General features: G+C 31.2%; 1 protein-coding gene across 3 annotated transcripts in view; it reads right to left on the bottom strand.

Moving 5' to 3' along the window:
* Positions 1–20878, bottom strand: part of nolo (ADAMTS-like no long nerve cord) — a 365417-nt gene that overhangs the window by 92358 nt on the left and 252181 nt on the right. For all 3 annotated transcript variants that reach the window (XM_088200097.1, XM_088200100.1, XM_088200098.1), the window contains exon 6: positions 13607–13756. In XM_088200097.1, coding sequence (XP_088056223.1) covers positions 13607–13756 — 150 coding nt within the window. The remainder of the gene's footprint in view (positions 1–13606; positions 13757–20878) is intronic.

Here is a 20878-nt window from a genome sequence, read left to right as displayed (position 1 = left end):
CCAACTGAATAAATGTGTGTTCTCAAAGTGAACGATGACAAAAAAAGTCTTTATTTATTAAAACAGTCGATTTCATTGATGTATAAAATAAGGTTTCGCAGATAAGAATGTTTGAGGGACAATTGCAGCGCTTCTTGAACGCACACGAAATGTGTTTATGCCTTGAAATAGAAACGGTCAAGGTAGCTCCGGAGATCGGCAACTAAGGGTAGATTAACAATAGTATAATGCGCAGGGCAGAACGTATTGTCTAGCGCGCATGCTATGTGCTATTAGTTGGTCTGCAACAAATTTTATTAATAACTCAAGTGTGGCCTTACAAACATGTTTCAGTTTGTTTGAAATGATCGTAATAATGACTTCTAAATTATAACAAATTGTGCGGGTGGTTGAAATTCCCCTCAAAAAATGAAAAAGTTGCCATATTTAAAATATAAATATAATTTGTATTATGCAGCTAAATTTATTCTACATATTAATAGGTTTTATACTTTTTGGCAAATATATAAATAGTGTAACTATAATAAATTTTAACTGTTAAGTAACCTGTTCTATTGCTAGATTTTTGTAATAATTTTTTTATCTCTTATTTTTATTTTTGAGAAATAGACAGAAAAAAATCAAGGAAGCGGATTTTCACTTTGTATGTAAAGGAAAATTGTAATCATATTTATTTAAAATGAAAGCACTAAACTTTCAGTTATATAGACAAGATTTTTACAGTTCAACGATACTACCATCTACATTATGTATGAATAAAAATCACGAGTCACATAAAATATAGTTTGATATAGGTTATAAGTACAAATTCGCATCGTACCGAAGCATTCGATTAAAGGGTTTACGCGTCGTTTTACGGCGTGCCGTATAATAAAAATAAATAAGTGGGTAATCGCTTTGACATTTTGAGCATCCTTGGTCAGATCACGACCCGGTTAGCAGTACATGAACGGAATGAGAGAGAGGAGAGGAGAAGCCACCTATATAACCTCTACAATAAAATTACGTGTAAACATTGCTGGCTCTCTACTACAATTCCGCCGTCTCTACATTATCGTAGACCGCTACGACGGTTTCTCGCACTTGGCCTGCATAGTTTACTCCAGGGGCTGCCAACCGTGGGCGTGTTTAATTTTCTCGGTCCTTTGACGTCACTGGAATTTAGTTACGTACGAATATAATTAAATACAAGATAATTGTAAAGTTCAAATTGTGATTTTGTAATGCCTTTATATACATTTTAATATTATGTAGTTTTTAATCATTAATTAAGAGATCTCGGAAACAGTGAATGACTCTTAACAATGAATTAAAAAATTAAAGATAACAATAGCATTGTCGTCTGTGATAAATGTAGAGCTTATACAAATAATAATAAGTGACTAAACAACGATAGAAGGATCAGCCTATACAAAAAATTATAGCACGACAATAAATGTCAAAATCGCGCAGGACACCTAGTATCGCACAATAACCACAAATTTGTAAAAGCCATTAAAATAACAAGAAGTGAAGACATGCGTCAGATATTCAGATATTTACTGCCCATGAAATTCAGCGTTTTATCTTTAAGCCGATTTTATTGCACCATGCGGGATCAGGAATTTACTAGCCATTAACGATTTTTAGTGTAAAAGTGCGCTATCTAATATATTATTTAAAATTATATAATTTCATATTAAAATTTTATAAGCCTTAATTGCGTCGTTAACCGATTAGGTATATTATATTATTCCTCCATCACTTTAGTTACAACAACCTAGATTAATAAACTAGTAAATAATTCAGAGTCGATTAGCGACCTTAAATTAACCCACCAATCCAATCTCGTTCACTATACACGCTTTTAAATACTTAACATTCATAATTAGCGAGGGCAAAAGCCAGCGGCGTAATGTGTCATTTAATATTTATACGCATAATCCTTATAATTACTGTCTCGTACAACGCCATATAGAACAGTATATAAAATATGTATAATATATACTCTATGCGCGATAATTTCTCGGCTAAAACACAATAATGCGTCACGTGCACGCGGTACGTTATGTTACATCCACGGAATTAAGTGGTAATCTTCTGCCATTTCTTCTGAGGTCGTGTGATAGTTCTTTCATCGCACAGTGGGATTGAACCGACTTTACGTGAAGAAAAACATAATTAATGTCAAAAGGATCATTTATATATCAACTTTAGTTAGCATATGTATTACATTTTGCTTTCAAAGAATAAAAGCGATATTATATTAGATTAAAACTATGAAAAAGTTTATTGCTTGAAATTTAAATTCTTGGATTTATTTTACGCTTTATTCTAACATCAACAATAGAGACTTGCAAAAATATTTCCACAAATAAAAGTCGCGGATTTTCATAGTTTGTTAGATATAATACTCTTTTCACTTAAGACGCTTAAATCCGTCGATAGAGATATACACATATGAAAGAACTATTTTCTGTTTCCACCTTAGTACTTCTTCGTTATAAATAGCATCTCAACGTGATTTGAAGATCATTTTATATTGAATCTGTTCTGATGTTGATTATCCCTCACTTTTCATTTGAAGTTTATTTATATACTTGCTTTCGAACAGGGGTTCGTTCGACTCCAGTTATATCTTTCGGGTTTTGAGGCCGAAAAGTATGACTTTGCAGCCACGTAGATGCCGGAAAAGCTGGTAACAGAGAATTGTAAATGTCAGTATCAAGAGGTGGAGTTGAAATGACAGGTCTTGAAAGTCCAAGAGTCTTCGCTGGTGTGTCGACTGGCAATCGTTTATTCAGGTGTAGTCGATGCTTTTCTCGTGGCTTGTATCAGCCGGTGATGTGGTAGTCGTGATGCTCTCAATGTTTTCTTGATGTTTTTTCCAGTCTTCTATCGATATGACAAAGTGTCACGCCTTTTAAAATCGTTCAAGGAAGCTTTGACGAATCACTGACAAGAATAATTAAAAATAAATTGCGTTATATGTAAAAAAAAACCCTTATACACTGACGCCAATCTAAGAAAGCAGCTCCATATTGCTAATGAGTCCAAAGAATAAAGGTATTCGATGGGAAGTCGAACGTATTGTTTTATGTGAATGTCTTTAATTTAATTTTTAGTTTGAGTTTGTTTTTATGGTGATATTTATGTGATTAAGATATTATTATTTATATATTTTTTTAAATGTAATATAGGGAGTATCAAAGGTAGATTTTTGGTTCAATATCAGTTTTGGTACTACAGGTATTACAAATCCTAATCTAAACCAAAAAATGAACCACAATGCTTGTAATGTACCCAAAGATTAGATCCATTAAAGCTGAGTTCGTATGTGATTGACGCAACGTGTTTTTACTAATAATCATAGATTGCTAGTAATTTTCCTTTTTGCTTTAAAAACAAGATCCCGGAAGGAAAAATAGCAATGAAATATAAATCTTAACAAAAAGTGGCTTTAAGAAATGAAAGAAAAATCTGACATTAAAAAAATGTAGCACAATAAAGAATATAGAAATCGTGCTAGATACTCAGTGCTGCACAATAACCACAACGTTTTAAATGCTATTAATAATTTTGTTTAGAGCATAGTAGCGATTTTATTTATTATTATCAGTAAGAGTAGTACTTACATATTAGAATTATTTAAATTAATATATTTTGTAAATCTTAAACAATGCAAACGAATTTAGGAAGTTAATTTTGTATTAATTGAAGCCCATATTTGAAAAATTGCAAATGTTTACATTTTCTAAACAAATATTATTATTGCTATAAATATTACTGATAATTTTCTATATATAATGTAAAAATATATATTTTAATAAAATATAAGCATAAAAATATCAATTAAAAAAAATGTTTTATGTTATCAAAATTATGTACTATATATTAGTAGTGCTTTTAATAAGTATTTTTTATTAATTATTACTTTTTATAACTTATAAAGGTACAATTTTATAGTCATAATCAAATTATTTGTATTTTCCCATATTTCATATTGATACATTTCTTGCTTTTGTAATTCGTAATTCAGTCACGTATTATTTTACATATTTTTCAATGACAAAGAGTAGAATTACGTGAGTAATAAAATTTGTCCTGAATTTTCTCTATTTTTTACAACACACAAATACAAAAAGGGATGCAACGGCTTCTATCACAAGTACGCGTCAAGGGCTCTATTTAATAGTATTTTATAGTTATTGGCTTGGTTCACAATAATTTCTTAAGCCATAGTCTTACAGTTTATTTTTAATTTTCACAGATCATCATTGAAGCAATCGTTCCATATTTTTTTAGGTCATCTCCTAGCTTGTTTTTTTCTGTGGCTCTGTTTTAGAGGATCTAAATTCTTTCTATGTGCCTTGCCCATCTTAGTTTTTTTATTTTTACATGCTTAGTCAGCTCCTTTAGCACTTGATTTATTCTTCTATTGTAAATTCCATTCGTTTTTGATAGCTCCAAATATTTTTTTAAAGCTCCTTTGCTCAAAAGACTTGCTGAGTGTATTATTTCTGAGAGCGCAAGAAAGCAGATTTCAATATAGACAAATATTAATAATTTTAAGAATTGTTCAACAAAATACTTATTTCTAATTGAAAGATTCTAGTGTGCATCCTATACAGGGCGTTAAGCTAAAGGCTACTGCTTTAATTATTCCTGACTTCATGTTTTAATTATTATCTCAGGTGATTAATAATCTTGTATTTGTGCGCCTGTTTGCCTATTTAGTTGTCTAAGGGGCCTAATATCTCGCGCCGAGGGTCCAGGGAATCTCCTCAGGTTTTAGGGGTGTGGGGATTCAGGACTGACCGGAATCCGCAATCCCGACGGAATTACGTCCGCAGTAAGCTGCTGTGAAAACAATACGACTTTTGGGATTCGAAAATGTGCCGTATGTTTGTGCGGTTTGCTTGGATTTTTGTTAACATGCTCTGAGCTTCGGCAAAAATATAAATACATATGTATAATACATAAACATATATATATATATATATATATAAATTTGATAATAACATAAATGGAATGTGATTTATATAATATGACTGGTTATGTGCTTAATAATATTATAATTTAGAAAAATCTATATCCGTTTCTGGTACCATTGCATTGTAATTGATCATTGGCATGAATCTGAATTAAAATAATTACTTCATATAGAATAGAGTGTACATAATTAATATGCATTTTAAAGCCCTAGATTTCTTATAACGAGAGATATTCGAAAAGGGAAGAATTAAGATTCATTTCATATTCCCTTCAACGTCAGTTAACGTGGCAGTGTTGCTACAAACACAAGCTTTACATACTCGTTTTAAATGTGTTGCTGTTTTACTTTGATTATAAATAAATGCCAGTTTGTTTATGGAATACAAGTGCATTATTAATTTCATAAATTGTTTAATAATTTAATAAATGTACGTGCTCGCATCTTTAATAATTCAACGCATCAGAAAGCACAAAATATGTATTATATATAAATGGGTTAAATAAATAAGGGCAAGAAGAGTTTTATATGTGTGTTACGAGAATTTTTCCCGGCCATTCGGTCGAGATGAGCGGCAATTGTTGCCCTTTTTATTGTTGCGATATATAAAAAGTCTCTCTCTCTCGTTCCACACGCATGTTTATATTTATAATTCCATACATACACGCGAAAAATATAATACCTGAGTACAGCGTCTCCCAAAAATCTTTAAACTCCGGATTAGTGTTTTTAGTCATAGTTTTTGCATATAATACAATAAAGATTTCAAGTACTGTTATTTGCTAATAACATTTGCATTTCTGACGGGTCCTTTCAACATGTGCAATCTATTTTTAGGCGCCGATATAAATAAAACTTTGTGTCAGATACTTAAAAACCATGTCAACCTGCCGACGTTTATGACTTAATAACGTAATAAGCAAAAAATGCATCTAAAGACGAGTTCTAATTTAACAAAAAGGCTCTTTGTTTTTGTATGAATATATTCGGATTTAGGATTTGAGATTTGTAAGCGTTTCTTACGCGCAAAATTTTTTTTGTATTTTTTCAACTGTCTGCTGATTTGGTCGATGAACGCGACACATATAATGCCGTTGCTAAGAGGTGGCGTCGATTTTCATCTGTAGGTAATAGAGTACTCTAGAGAAGTGCAATTGCGTCCTTTTCTCTTAACCACTGTGGCCATGACATAAGCGTTCGAGTTTTCAACTTACACTCTCGTGTAAATCTGCAGATTTCTAATAAGCTTAGCATACACAATAATGTTTTTGCCGATATATTAAAGGGAATGTCAACTATGACAACTTTTAATCCCGCTCTTAGCGAGTTGCATTTGAAATAATATTATGGTAAGGTAAAATAATGTCGTGAATTAGTCAAGTTCATGACAAAAATGAGAGCCATTCATTGTCATTGATGAAATTATATTAGCTATATCTGAAGCTTTATAATTATTATATAATTTTAAAATCGTATTTACATTCAAAACTAAAGTTGGTTTTACCTTTTAAATTTACATTAAGTTACATTGTGAATTCTCAAAAAAATCAATATATTCATTAGGGATCGATAGATACACAGTGCCACGTACAATAGTTTGTGAAACACTGCCCGAGTGTGTCTGCTCATATGGGCATAAGGGCATATTCAAAGAGTTTACGCGCCTTAATAAAGAGTACGAATGAGGCAAAGAGAAAAAAAAACAATATTGCCGAACGTCTGAAAAACATTAGAGCCCTTTTGTTACGACCGGACAAAAGCAACGACTATAACGCACAGAGACGGACTCGGTGTCGTTTATTTTTCATATAATAAATCCCCGACAAAAGGTTCATCGGCAACGGCCGTAAAAATTCGCTCGCTAGGAAATATGTCGGTGAATGGGAAAGGTGTATAAATTTTAATGTGCGATCGAAAGATTCGGAGAATTGTAAAAGTGCACGATAGAACGCAGTAAACTTGATGCAAGGTTCGCCCAAAGTTGGGGCTCATAAATAAACCTATACTAAAATCCAACCTAAACCATTCATAGGTATTTTTAGCGGTTGTTAGTTTGTTAAATATGTACCAGCGATAACAGCATACATGGGAAAACTAAGCCTTTTTTAAAGCTAAACGCCAGAAATAATATATTCGCATGGTTATATGCTATCTAGACTATTTCTTTCAAATGATAAAATGTTTACAACTCCGAATTTGTATATACACGAAGCGGGATAATATATAAATTTATATTATATATATATATACTGTTTTTATTAAATGAGCAATATTTTAAATATTGCTCACTTATATTTTTAACTGTTTATTTTATACTAACACAGTTGCAATCACTTAATATATAATTGTTAGGTACAAACCAAGGAGCACCTGGGGTATTTATTCTAGAATCTCTCAAGAATATTGATAAAGAGGTCAGACCACAAATCTGCTCGTTTTATGATAAAGCTATGTATAATAATTTTGTTTTCGAATTATAAGTCTTAATTTGTCCTGTGAGCCAGTAAGGTCCAGATTTTTTATTTTATTCTTAATATGTGTTTTTCAGATTAGTTTTTTGTCGAGATATTTGGCGGAGTTGCCTTGTGGTATCCTTTTTACGTTAAGGGATACCGGAAGTTAAGTATATTTATTTGTTCAGAGTAAATGTAGTATGGATTGATTTAGTTTCATTAGCTCTGATTCGCTATTTAGTTAGCCAAGCTTGGATTTTTGGGAGATGATTTTCTTGTCTTTTCAGTGCAATTTTTGGGTCAGTATCAGACGCCATTATTGTAGTGTCGTTGGCAAATGAAACGATTCTTGTTGAGTTCGACTGAGTAAGATCTATTGCGAATAACCTGCTGGCCATACACGCGCGGATCTGTCCGTCGCGGGTGCCCGGCGAACAAATCCGATCGCGTGTGGTAAGAAAAGACAGATTTGTCCGTGCTCAAAACGAACGGATTGGATACGGACATGCAGATCCAAGCACCCGCACCCGATGGGTTAACAGTATTTTTTGTTAAAATGTGTCCCTTAGGTGATTTTATGACCCGGCCCATTTCCGCTCGCCTTTATTAATTTATGTCAAAGTTGCCGCTATCGGTCTAATATAAAATAAACGTATAACATAAGATTTTGGTGATAAATTGTTATTACTTTATGACAAAGAGACATCAGACAACCGTTTTAAATGGACGCGAAAAAAACACTGATGTTCGAGTTCAGACAGTTTGCGTGTGTGGCGAAGCTTAAACCGATCTGTTCGAGCTTCTAGCGACTCAGTTAATACAGAATCGGCCTAAGAACGCTCTTCTGAGTCACACTTCGGCGCCAGTCGACCACCCGCTGGAGTTCGCCGTTAACAGTGTGGGAGAGTGAGGGACTTCTTCTGAGTTTGAATTCCCAAGCTCCTAAGAGGAAGTAAACTCTGTGACTGCCCAACCAAAGTAGCGTCCTTTGGACTACCAATGACGAGCAAAGCATTGCATTTCAACGCCAGCTGGTCAAAGGGCTCAGCCCTTAAGGACCGAAGGCTGGAACTGAGGCATCACTAAAAGTGATGTACAAGGATAAAGCGCATCGAAATGCAATAGCATGCAAAGGTAATGCTATGCAACTGATTTGCAAGTAGTCAGAAGAGCGTTTCCCAGAACGCTCGAGAGAAACACTAGTACTACGGGGGGTGGATCCCGTTCATTCAGCCCTTAAAAGCTGGATGCCGCCCATTGGGTTGGACTCATAGAGCCCTAGTACTGGTAACGGCAGTGGTTCTTGCAATGGATGCCAAAAAGTACTCACTCTGTCCTGAGTCACACCCGATGATATTTGGTACAGTTTTGTCTTTACTTCTCCGATATTAATTTGGAACTGTCTACCTTTTAGGATATTACAAAGCAATACAATTATTGTTTGTTAGTTGTTAAAATTGTTTCATGATAAAAAATGAACAAATTTACTTTGTTTATAAAATTTTAGTTATATTTTTAAAAATAATTTGAAAAAGAACTCGCGAGCGTGTTAGCTGTGATGTAATGCTTTTTGAGCACATTTTTATTAATGCCATACATACTACCTATAAATGTCTATGGACATGTTTATTTGCACTTTTTAAGAAAATAAAATAAAAGTGTACAGAAATAAACATCTACGCATATATATGTACGTATAAAAAAATATATACATATTTATGAAAGAAAAATTTTGTTATTTAATGAATTATTTTAAATTTTGATAACAAAGCTTTTAAAGTTTACAAATCTTTGACAGTAAAGTTTTCTTGATTTTAATTATTATTGATATCTCTTTTTTAACAATACTACCACGAAACATATCATCATGATGTGTGTCTGAAAAATAATAAGAAACTATATGCCGTTATGAAACTATAAAATAACAACAGATTTTTGTTATAATTACAACGTAACAGAGATTGATTATAATAGATGTCTGTATAATGACATAAAGTCTGTTAATGTTTAAGTTTTGTATATTTACTTAAAATTTATTATTTTAATACACAAACATTAACATAATTACATTTGAGACTGATGGTATGTCTTTATTAATTTTCACACAGCTTGTAAATTATTATAAGTTTTGCTTCGGGGACATTAAATTTTTTTTATATATGTACAATAAAATATTATATATACCATTTCTTTTTCTATTTAAATAATATTATTTCACAAATTGTATCTCGAGCAATTTCTTTGAAAATAGAACACGAAATGACAAATTTTCATAGGACGCTCCGCATGAACGGATATAAAAATATTAAGCCATTCAGGAACCGCAATTCCGAAAAAAATATTTTCTGGGAACCGATAGACGTTAACTTTTATTATTCGATTTTCGTGTATCCGAATGAGATTTGAATTAATTGTAAGGCTATTTTATTCATCTGAGTTTCTTTAGAGAATTATTTATATATTTTTTTGTACATGAATATTGGCAATAATTAAGTTATTTCGTGGATCTAAATTCTAGACCCACATAAGCTGCCAAAGGGGCTTGGTTAGTATGCGGTTTAGTTTTGTCGAGACACCTCGTTCGAAGCCACAGTTTTGCGGTCCGAAAGCTGGTGCAAAGCCCAACTCCAGCTGTTTCATAAGCTCTCAACTCTAAAAAGTGAAGAACTTTGTTGTGTGTAGCATACGCTCTGCACATGACGTTGTTTACCGCTTGACATCAGACCTTCAATCTAACAGTTTGCTGTTTGATTGCGAGCTAATGCTTGTGGTTTTTAGAATTTAGACATTTGTATTTTGTTGGTGAAGTCGAAAATTCAATCAAATTAAGTGGTATGTTGTTTATACTGTGTATTTAACTATATAAAGGTTAACAATACACTTTTTATTATTAGTACAGAATTATTTATTGCAAGATTGGCAAATTGGAATGATATACAAACATATCAACTAGCATTTCTAAAACTGTTATTTTGCCCTGTAACTGGTGCTTCATCGTTATTTATTTAATTGAATTTGGGAAGCGAATAACGTTGTAAGTGTTAAATACGTAAATATTCTACTTTACAGGAGGTGAAAAATTAATTAATAGATTTACATATGTTTATTTTTGGATTTTTATAATATTTCACAATTTATTAATCAGAAAGTTTTTTTATACTTTAATAGTATCTATATAACACGATATTGGATTTTATCAAGAATGAACATTTTCAATTGTGGAATAACGTAAGTTGAATCATTTATAACGCTTGTCGAAAGCTTGTCTACTAGAACATAATTTTAAAATTAAATTTAAAATTGGTCTATTAAAAAGATTTTAATAAAAAATTTGACAAAAAAACATCGAATTAGAAATTAAAAACGTTGCATTTTTTATATTAAATATTTTTTCATTTACCGGTAGGTATTTTGCCTACTCTAATTTTTTTATATTTTAAAGAAGTTGGTTGAATTCGCAGAATCACTTATATAGCGATATTCAATCAAAATCTCAATTCAGACTTGCAACGTTATTCAATTGATTAGAATTCCAAAGATTCTAGAGAAATAGACTGAAATAAGAGATGGCGTTTCGAGTGGTTCTAAAATTATTGCTTCCCTATAACTTTTAGAGTTGTTAGTGAAAATATAATATGATCTTTGGGTTTTGAGGTTCAAAGGGGCGAGACTAAAAACGGTATTAGTTCATTTAAGAAATATAAATTAACACAGTATTTTGGCACCAGCATTATAAATTATGTGAATAAGTGTCACATATTTTATAATGTTGGTTCGAGATAGTTCTGTCGAATCACAGATGCGGATGTTTGCATGCCAATTGCATCGCTTCTTGGACACACCCATGAAATGTGTTCACTCCTCAAAAGTGAAACCGTCTAGATCGCCATTCCGGCGATTGGTAACCATTGGTCTTTTACTATAAAATGTGTATAAGACTGGTTAAGATACTTATTAAACGATTCAAGCAAAACAATATTCTTGTTTTACTAGAGAGTGATGTAAAGATCACATATTAAATGCTTTTTTTTATCTCGTAAAAACTAAAATGAATTATCTAAAATTATTTATTATAATTAAAATGTATTGTACATTGTTACCAATAACAAAACAATACAACTAGAGACCGTTCGAATATTCGGTTTTCAGAAAAAGCGTTTATAGGATTCGACTTTGTTTACCAGTCCAAACCAAAAGATTAAAATGTTAATATTTGGAAAAATTAAATAATTTATTGAAAAGGCAATAACTGGGTACCCGCCAAAAATTACCCGGTTCTCGGTTATTTTTTAAAGTTTGGATGCCTGGTTACCCGGTTTGAAAGCCCTACTTATATTTTTGTGAATTGTTTTAGTATATTTTTTTGTAAGTATTATACTAATAGAATGTATCATTTATTTTATTTACCATAACCTGTTAAAATACTTTTATTGCTGACTTCTTTGTTATGTGTTGTGTATTTTATATCATTCAACTAGCAAATTAAAAAAAGTTTTAATTGTGTTCACAATCAAAATCAAAAAAAAGAAATTTGGTCAGTTACTATAAGAATTAATGAAAAACAACAATACAATTCATAGTTGTCGTTTACTTTTAAGCATCACAAATTGAGTGCCTAAGTTCCATTCATTCCGAGGACTAGAGCGCGTAACCTGGATTTTTTTATCGCACGATCATCACATTACATCGTCACAGGCTCGAATAGGTAGCGCCTAGTGGCGGTAGTAGCACATCCCGCAGCGTCCCGACCTCACTTACTCTCGGGTAGTAGTGGGTAGATTTACGCGTTTTAATAATTCCGCCCTTGTCGCTAGGGCTTTGCTAGGGGAAGCCGAGTACAAAATTTTCATCGTCCTCCTCCGCAGCCAGTTTTCTTTGCTGTTATTTACATATTCATGGCGGCGTTGCCATTGTAACTCCCGGTAAGCCCCTACGTGCACGGCTGCAGCGTGCAATTTCAGGCTTTCATACTTCACAACTGAACGGTTTATTCAACGATTATGCAATCTACATTATATTTGAACTTATGACCCTTCATTCCTTAGGAGCTCTTTTGAAAGTTTCGCGGCGCCACTCTCGAATCTCGAGAAACGAACAGATTGAGAATTCTCATATGATTCAGGAAGTCAGTGCAAAATAAACCTTTCTTGAGTCAATGTACAATTATTAATTAAGTCCAGATTAAGCTCTTGAAAATTATTCCTGATTAGGGTAGGAAAACTTGTTTAAGCAAAACTTATAGTGAATTTTAGATTTAAGTACGATTATTAGATTTTTTGTATAAATAAACAGTTAAAATTAATCTGATAAGGATCCCACAATTCCAATTAGCTATCGCCCTATCAGTTTATTGCCACCATTAAGTAAAACATTTGAAAAAATAATCCTTTAAAAAAATCACTTGGGAAAATTTTTTAATAAACTGTTGGTTTCCGCAAAAATTACTTGACCACGCATTGACTTAATAATTTGATGGGGCCTTTTAATGTTAGATATAGAAAAAGCTTTTGCCACGGTATTCTATGATGGTTTAATTTACAAACTTTACAAATATAAAACCCCCGACTATCGCTACATTTACACTCGATACCGCGTAAAATTCCAGCGAGAGTTCCTAAGGAAAGTTTTCTCGAGCTGTATCTCTTTATCTTGTATATGAACATCTAAAATTTTAAAACACACGTTTATTTATATACGCTGACGACACAGATATTTTAACAAGTGCTATCGCGAAAAAATAACAAATTTTTTTGAAAAATAAAATAAATATGTAATTCAGATAATTAAAATCAAACAGAATAAACAAAGTCAAATATATTTATGAAAGCTAGACAAACTTTTCCACCGCTTTTCAAAAGTAAACAGGACAGTAACTTAGAATGAAAATCAAGTGGTAAATACTTGGAACTAGACCTGGACTCCAATTTTAAATTTAATAGACACATTCTGGAATGTGCTTTAAAAAGCTTGCTGCCATTGCGGCCCGTTGGCCGCGATAATATAAAAAGCGCGATTACCAAAAAAATTAAAATCCTGATATACAAACAATTATTCATACCCATATTAACACATTAAGTTAATTCACGCATTTTAGAGGGTTAGAAATTGTATATAGAGATGGCAATATATGCATTTTTAATTACACCTTTTACACCTCATTAATAAATATTTTGATAAATACCTGCATGTTGCAAATCTTGTATCGGTGTGGATCCCCGTTGCAGCCTTCTCTAGCAATGCATCTCCTCAGCTGTCTAGATACACCACCATCGCAAGATCTCGAGCACAGGGACCATTCGGACCACTGAGTCCATCCGCTCCACCAAGGGCCCTGCAAAAGGCACGTTATCGTTAGTCAAGTTATACCAATGTACACACATCCTATATTAGCACATTAAACCGTATTATAATGACCATGGGAGCAACCCAGACCTTGAATATGGTCAATAATAAATTTATTGGATAATAAAATAGTCGATTCGACGCTTAACCGACCGCCGGCCGTAATTGCCTTTCCACGGGGTATGGTACAAGGAGGAATTGATGAAGTTAGAAATAACCAAGTTAAGAGAGACCGTTACCCACTTCCGCACAAGATGGGAAAAGCTGGAACGGGAGGACCATTCTGGACCACTTAGAGTCATTAATTTGTCGCGTAAGCATTCTAGTCTCCCGCAATGTCGGGGGGTACGTGTTCCGTTCTTATACGGTGAGCGGCTATATTAATTACACAATCAATTTGCATATTAAAATATAGCATATGTAACTTCCTATTTTCACTACTAGATTTAACAAATATGTAGATTTTTTTGTGTAAGAAAATATATGCAAATTGTAATATACCTATAGAAAAGATGGGCGACATTTTGCAGAGCAAAAAAAAAATTGCTAGGCAAATTTAAAATTTGGTTTGATTTATAAATGTATAGATAAAGAAAATTATGGACAGATTACCAAACAACAATTTTGCAGTTATTTCGTTACAAAAATAATATACGTGAAAAAGAATATTCGATAAAAAAATCTGAATAATAATTAGTTTTTTTATTGTATTAGATTCTGTTTCGTTTTAAATTATTTATTATTATTAAAAACACAAATTAAATTTTATAATTTTAAAATTATGTTTCGTGCTTTTTTTTAAACTAAAAAAGTATTTTTTCTGTATTTTTATTTGCTTCAAAAATATTGTTTTACGAACTTATTATTTTTGTTACAGATAAACAGTATGTTTGGTCGTAAGAATTGGATAGATTTTAGTGTAAAAATATATTTTAAGGTATTTTTTAAACGAAACTTAATTGAATTTGCTTAATTGTTTACACAATATCTGCTATTAATAGTTTTTGTTGCAAAAATTTCGGTAAAAAAATATTATTACTACAACACATCGATTGAAAAGCATTGCTTTATAAATTCTATAATCCTAGACTAATATAAATAAATGTTCTATTAAATGCCACTCGTTTAAATTTTTTCTCAGTTACACTTCAGGAACCAGAATAAAATATAACGATCCAACCTCACTGGCTTCATTATCCTCCATTATTGCCTGATTTTACATACATGTTTATTTGTGTTAAGCCTTCTATTTTAACAGTCAGAATAGATTGCTATTCATGATACCAATATAGTAAACTTTTAAGTTTTATTAACGAACATGGGCTTTATACTGTATAAAAAGCAAATACTTTTCAGAACAAAAATAAATAAATTTAGTATTATTATGGATATAACACATATTGAGTCTTCAATATTTAATTCTAAGGTAAAAAATATAGCAATTGTTGCCAATGAAATGTGTATCAAAATATTTTTTTTAATTTACACATAACACGTTACAAACGGCTATTTTGTTTTAAAAAAACATAATTGATAACTCACATGTTGAATTGATTAAAAATTAATACGAAAATAGCGAACATTTTATGAATTTTAAAACAAATTTCTCATACAAAAATGTGAGAGTGTTCTATGGGGAATTGTTATTCAAAGTCCCAAAACTATTTCATGTTGAATTGTAAACGAGTTTCTTTTCAAATTTATTTTTTTGTTACGTTGTACATCATATAAAAAAAATGTACATATGTATGTGTATCATAAAGAAAATGCGATACCACTACCCTTATTCGTATTCAAATCATCATAACAGTATGTAATACTAATTAGTTAAATAAAACAATAATCATAACCGCATATGATGCGATTGTTATAATATGTAACAATTTTAAATTTAGATACATTTATTTACTTATTTTATCACATATCGATAACAATAAATATAAATTCATCTTCACTATTATTTTTTTTTAAGATGAAGTTTTTATAGCAACGATAAATATGTATACAATTCTTAGATCTAAGAAAATCATATGAAAATAAAATAGTGCCTACCAGGGCGTACGGTGAGATACATTCCCTTTCGCTCGCTCGCGTGTTAAGTGACGAGACTGAGTGAGAAGAAGTGGGCGTGCGGAACGCATGTAACGCACGCCTTTATCTCTCACTTAACACGCGAGCGAGCGAATGGGAATGTATATCACCGTACGCGCCTGGTGTCTACATTGCTACTGAAAGCAATACTGAAAAATATGAAAAGATAACTCTACAATTTTCTATATGAATCTGTCAAAAAAGATAGTTTACTGGATAAAACTAATAAAATCAGTGTAGAGAATATTAGATACACATTCAAGATTTTAAATATTTAAAAAAAACTACATATAGCATATATGTACATGTACTTACAGTTAATTTAATAATTATTGAATGTTTATTTTAATAATTGTATTTTTACATACGCTGTACACCATGATGTGATACAACATTGATTTTTCGCGATCAGAAGCCTTTTCGTCTGCAAACTATCCCCTTTAGAGTCTCAAAGGACCAAGGGTGCCCCTTTGTGTAAGGGTAGGCTGGCTCTTTAAAAACGAGGTGTTTGTCGAGAATCAAGATGTATCACCGCAGGCATAATGAGAAAGACACACAAGACAGGAGAGTGGGCAAAAGATGTCCCTCACCCTCCTGCTTCTCCTATCGAGGAAGGGCTTTCGCATTGTGCTCCTGTGATGTAACCTTTACAATGTAACGCTAAAGGTGCTGATTTAGCTGCGACGAGTTCAACGAATAAGAATCATGACGACAAATTAAATTAATGGCCATTTTGATATACAATAATCTGCCAACAGTGATATTTTCCAGCTACTTCTTTTATAGTTATAAAAAAAATCGCATCGAATATGTAGCAGGTTGATAATTAAATTGGATTTATAAAGCCATTATGTCGCAAAAGTAGGTATAAAAAAATCTGGCATTTAAGTGTTAATCCCCAGATTTTTTCGATGAAAAGAAACACAATTTATGTAGCACATAAAATGTTTAATATATGTATCATACAAAATACATACTTTATTTAATTATATTTATTTTAAATTGATTTTTTTATTGATAATACAAAAATAAGTTTTAAATAAATTGCGGTATTGAATATGTTTTTATGTTATAGATAACCTCTAGAAATGGTTCAATAATAGTTACTTGTTAAAATTAGCATTATATTTATTAGTTTCTAGTAAACGATTCTATTTTGTAAGTAGTATCAAACGAAATAATTTATTTTCTATTATTAATATTGCTGTAACAGTGAACTTTCATGAACTTAATTTAACTCAATGAACTAAAAGTTAGTGAACAAATATACTTTATTAGTATAAACATAATCTAATTTATGATTTTTATTTATATTATAGTGAATGTGTATTACTAGTAAAAATATATTTTCACTGGAATCTCTAAACGTATATTTGACTGTTTAAATAATTTAATCATTAAACCATTATTATATTTGTTTAGGCCACGTTTGGGTTTAAACAGCAAATGGACGTTACGCAACTGTCAAATTAAGTTTTAACGACAGTAGAGTGACACACCACCGGTGCTGAACGTACGTGTAAAATACAGTTTCACTGATGTTGACCAGTGAAATTATATATCAATTGATTGCTACATTAAACTGGCTTAGTAATTTAATTTAATTTAAAAAAATTACATGATACCATATAATTTTACCGAAAAATATGATATAAAGATACAAAGTCCAAAACTATGAACGTCACTTCTTACTGATTTAAATTATCGACACTGTTTTGTCACATATTTTATGTTTATAATGTTATTGCAAAAAACGGAAAAACAATTAGCAATGATTATGTGATATAAACTATGCCACGTCACACGGTTCATAGCAGAAACAGCAGTGTAGGCAATCTAATAAAATCTCCCGAATATTATTTGTAATCAACTACCGAGTTTTTACTGTTTTATAACTCTTTTAAAGTTAACTCTATATTTGTGTAATAGTTTTAATTGCAAGACACAAGTTCTGGTCATAAAAAAATATTGAATATAATTGGAGAGAACCATTGCTTTAAAATTTAATCAAATCTTGGCGTTATATAAAATAAGGTCATCTTGCAGCGTATTTTGAAATTTTCTGTATGTCTGTGTTATAAAGAAAAATAATATATTTAACTGCTTTGTTATATAACAACCAGAATACACACAACTGTGTTTTTGCTAAACTGTAGCGATGTGCCTCACTATTCTGTATTTTAATGAGTTGCACTTGTAATTCATTATTATTGATACAATCTTTACGCTATTAATTTACTTTATACCCGTACTCGTTTATGTTGAAACATAAAAGAGTATGCTATACATTAAAGTATTAAATTAGTTTGTGTGTTATATTGCTGCAATTAAATTTAAATTGAAATCGTTGATATTAAAAGATTATAATTAGAACAATCGACTAACTAATTTTGAATCAAAGAATCTTGATACACATCTCGTATAGATAACTGACTCCATAATATATAACCCAATTTTTTTAGTTAATAATCCATAATTACATTTAATGAAGTAAATACGAACATCCTTAATATGGTTCATATATGACACTAGAGTTGTATATATTATAGATAAATGAAAAGAATTGAGAAGACCCACAAATCGATGCAAATAATAACAACATTAAACACGAGGATAACATTTTGATTGCAGGCACTCAAATTAAAACATTTGAATGACCCTTGTGACAACGTTGAAGAGATACCATTTCCTAACAATCCATATCGCTAACGAGCCTGAATTATACAGTGAAACAGGAAAATTGATAACGAGTGGCTTGTAACCTGGCATAAAGAATAACCGCATATATTTTTTGTATTATTATTTTCAATTTCTTTGATATGCACATACATGTATCTATATCGTTTTATACGTTTGTTGCTGATAATGGAACCAGACAATCAAAGTGTCTTGTCAGTGTTCCAGAACATTGTCAAAGTAAAGTGTCAAACGTGAGAGACGTGGAGTGTCACGCTTGGCGTGTGTGTGTGTATGTAGGTGTATATATCTAATATGTGTGAGTATATACTTGCATTACTGTAGTGATTGCCACGTGAGCTGTCACGTCAGTGTACAGGCCAGACGAATCATTTATTTATGTACCGAAAAGAGGAATAAAAATGGAATAACAGCGATACTAAATCGTTGCTTGGGTATTTATATTTATTTTATTGCATCTTTTAAAAACATAATTTATAACTTAAAAATTAATTGTTTATTTACAAAAATAGTCTACAACTAGTACAAGTAGTCTAGTGTTATTTTTTATGTTATAAAATATTCGACACATGTAAGTTGATTAGATTGGGGAATTTTTAGGCTAGGTTTTTCTGATTAATCATACTTATTTTTAAACCACACCATTGTTGGGTGCATGGTTTATATGTCATTATAAAAAAATACACAATAAGAAAGTATAAGAATGAAAACGACCATAACAAATCACTTGCACTAGGAACTTCTATAAAGAATATACTTCCTCTAAGAAATTCATACAGAACCATTGCTTCCGACTTGAAATAAAAAAGAGTTTTTTGAAACTCACATTAAATGAAGCTACGTCACGTTTCAATCATGACAAGAAAAGCAGCTGCCTTCTACTTCGATCAGATTAAACCAAGCAGTCACCTAAATCCCAAGAGTTTAATCCGACATTGTGGATGATTTATACAGCGAAAATAAGCACGTATATATGTATATATTATACTTTCTAAACTAGAAAAAATAACGAATGGTAATATTCACACAGATTTAAAATTTTGATTTATATAAAAAAAAAATATACGATGATTTTGAATATGTATCATTAATTTTAAAGCGTTTATTTTTTAGTCGAGTAAGGTTTGTTAAGATTAAATATAAACCTGGTTTCAAAAATATATACATATGTACTCGCGAATCGCAAAAAATATAAATATATATACAAACATATATAGCAAAGAGCACTCTTTGTTAAAGTCGGCGCCGCAAAACCAAAGTTGCAAAGGACAGCTTTTCGTATTGAAAGATGTTACCTCGCTTCTAGGCGCATTAATAATTCAAAGCCTTTCAAATACTCGAAGACAGATAGATAGATAGATATGAGACAAAAGACACGTATTCCCCTTCATATCACCTGTAATCCATCACACGGCCAATTTCTTTCTCTCGCATAACGCCGAATCGCTCTTTTGATGCAATTATTTATTAAAATCCGACGGATGAGAGTTACCCACACGCCGTGGGGGCAATTTCACATATGTATAGAATTTCTTTTTTTAGCTACGTAATATTGACAAATTGCCTGAGCTTAAAAGTTTCAGATTTGATAAACGAGTTAGAGCTGCGTTTTCCGTCGCGAAAATTCGTTTAAAACTTAACTTGCAAAGGGCAGTCAGGTGCTTCTTGGGAAACTTTTCCATTGTAATAATTAACAAGTCCTTACTTAACACACGGGTTTTGATTTATTCGTCATATTATTATTAGTTTTTAATTAGCTACAATTGATATTGTTTTCAGTTTAGTGCTAGTTTCCTAGTTATGATTATATTAATATCTTTAAACTAGCAAGATAGCTCATTGGTATAAGTTGATGACTAATTCTAGTAAGTTCAAATCTCATATGCACCTTAATGTTTTTAAATTTATTGTCTGTGAGATCAGAATTAGTGATTATTTATTAATTAGAATTTTGATTGATTAAAATGGATTACTCAGATTTTTATTATCTTACTTAACATAATTAAAATCGGGCTAAGTTGTACATATTATATGAGGTATAAAAAATTCTATATTGAGCTACTTATCATATATCATATGTATAAAAAATCACTGTAATACAAGATTTTGTCACAAAAATAAAGTAAATAAAATTTCAATGTATACAATATTGTTTTTAATAAATTTTCGTTTTTGAATTAAAAAAAATATTATTAAGTTTTTTCTTCTGCTTAGACAAATATTAAAAACATTTAATAAATTTGTAGGATTAATTAAAGTATAATTTTATACGTAATTTATTTAATTAAATTGAAAGTTTGGTTAACATATAATTCTATTTTTT

The sequence above is a fragment of the Plectrocnemia conspersa genome, unplaced genomic scaffold (genome assembly GCF_051122295.1).
Source record: "Plectrocnemia conspersa isolate PC_06_02 unplaced genomic scaffold, ASM5112229v1 ptg000012l, whole genome shotgun sequence".
Classification (NCBI taxonomy): domain Eukaryota; kingdom Metazoa; phylum Arthropoda; class Insecta; order Trichoptera; family Polycentropodidae; genus Plectrocnemia; species Plectrocnemia conspersa.
The sequence above is the reverse complement of the archived record's forward strand: the minus strand, read 5'-3'. Positions and strand labels throughout refer to the sequence as shown.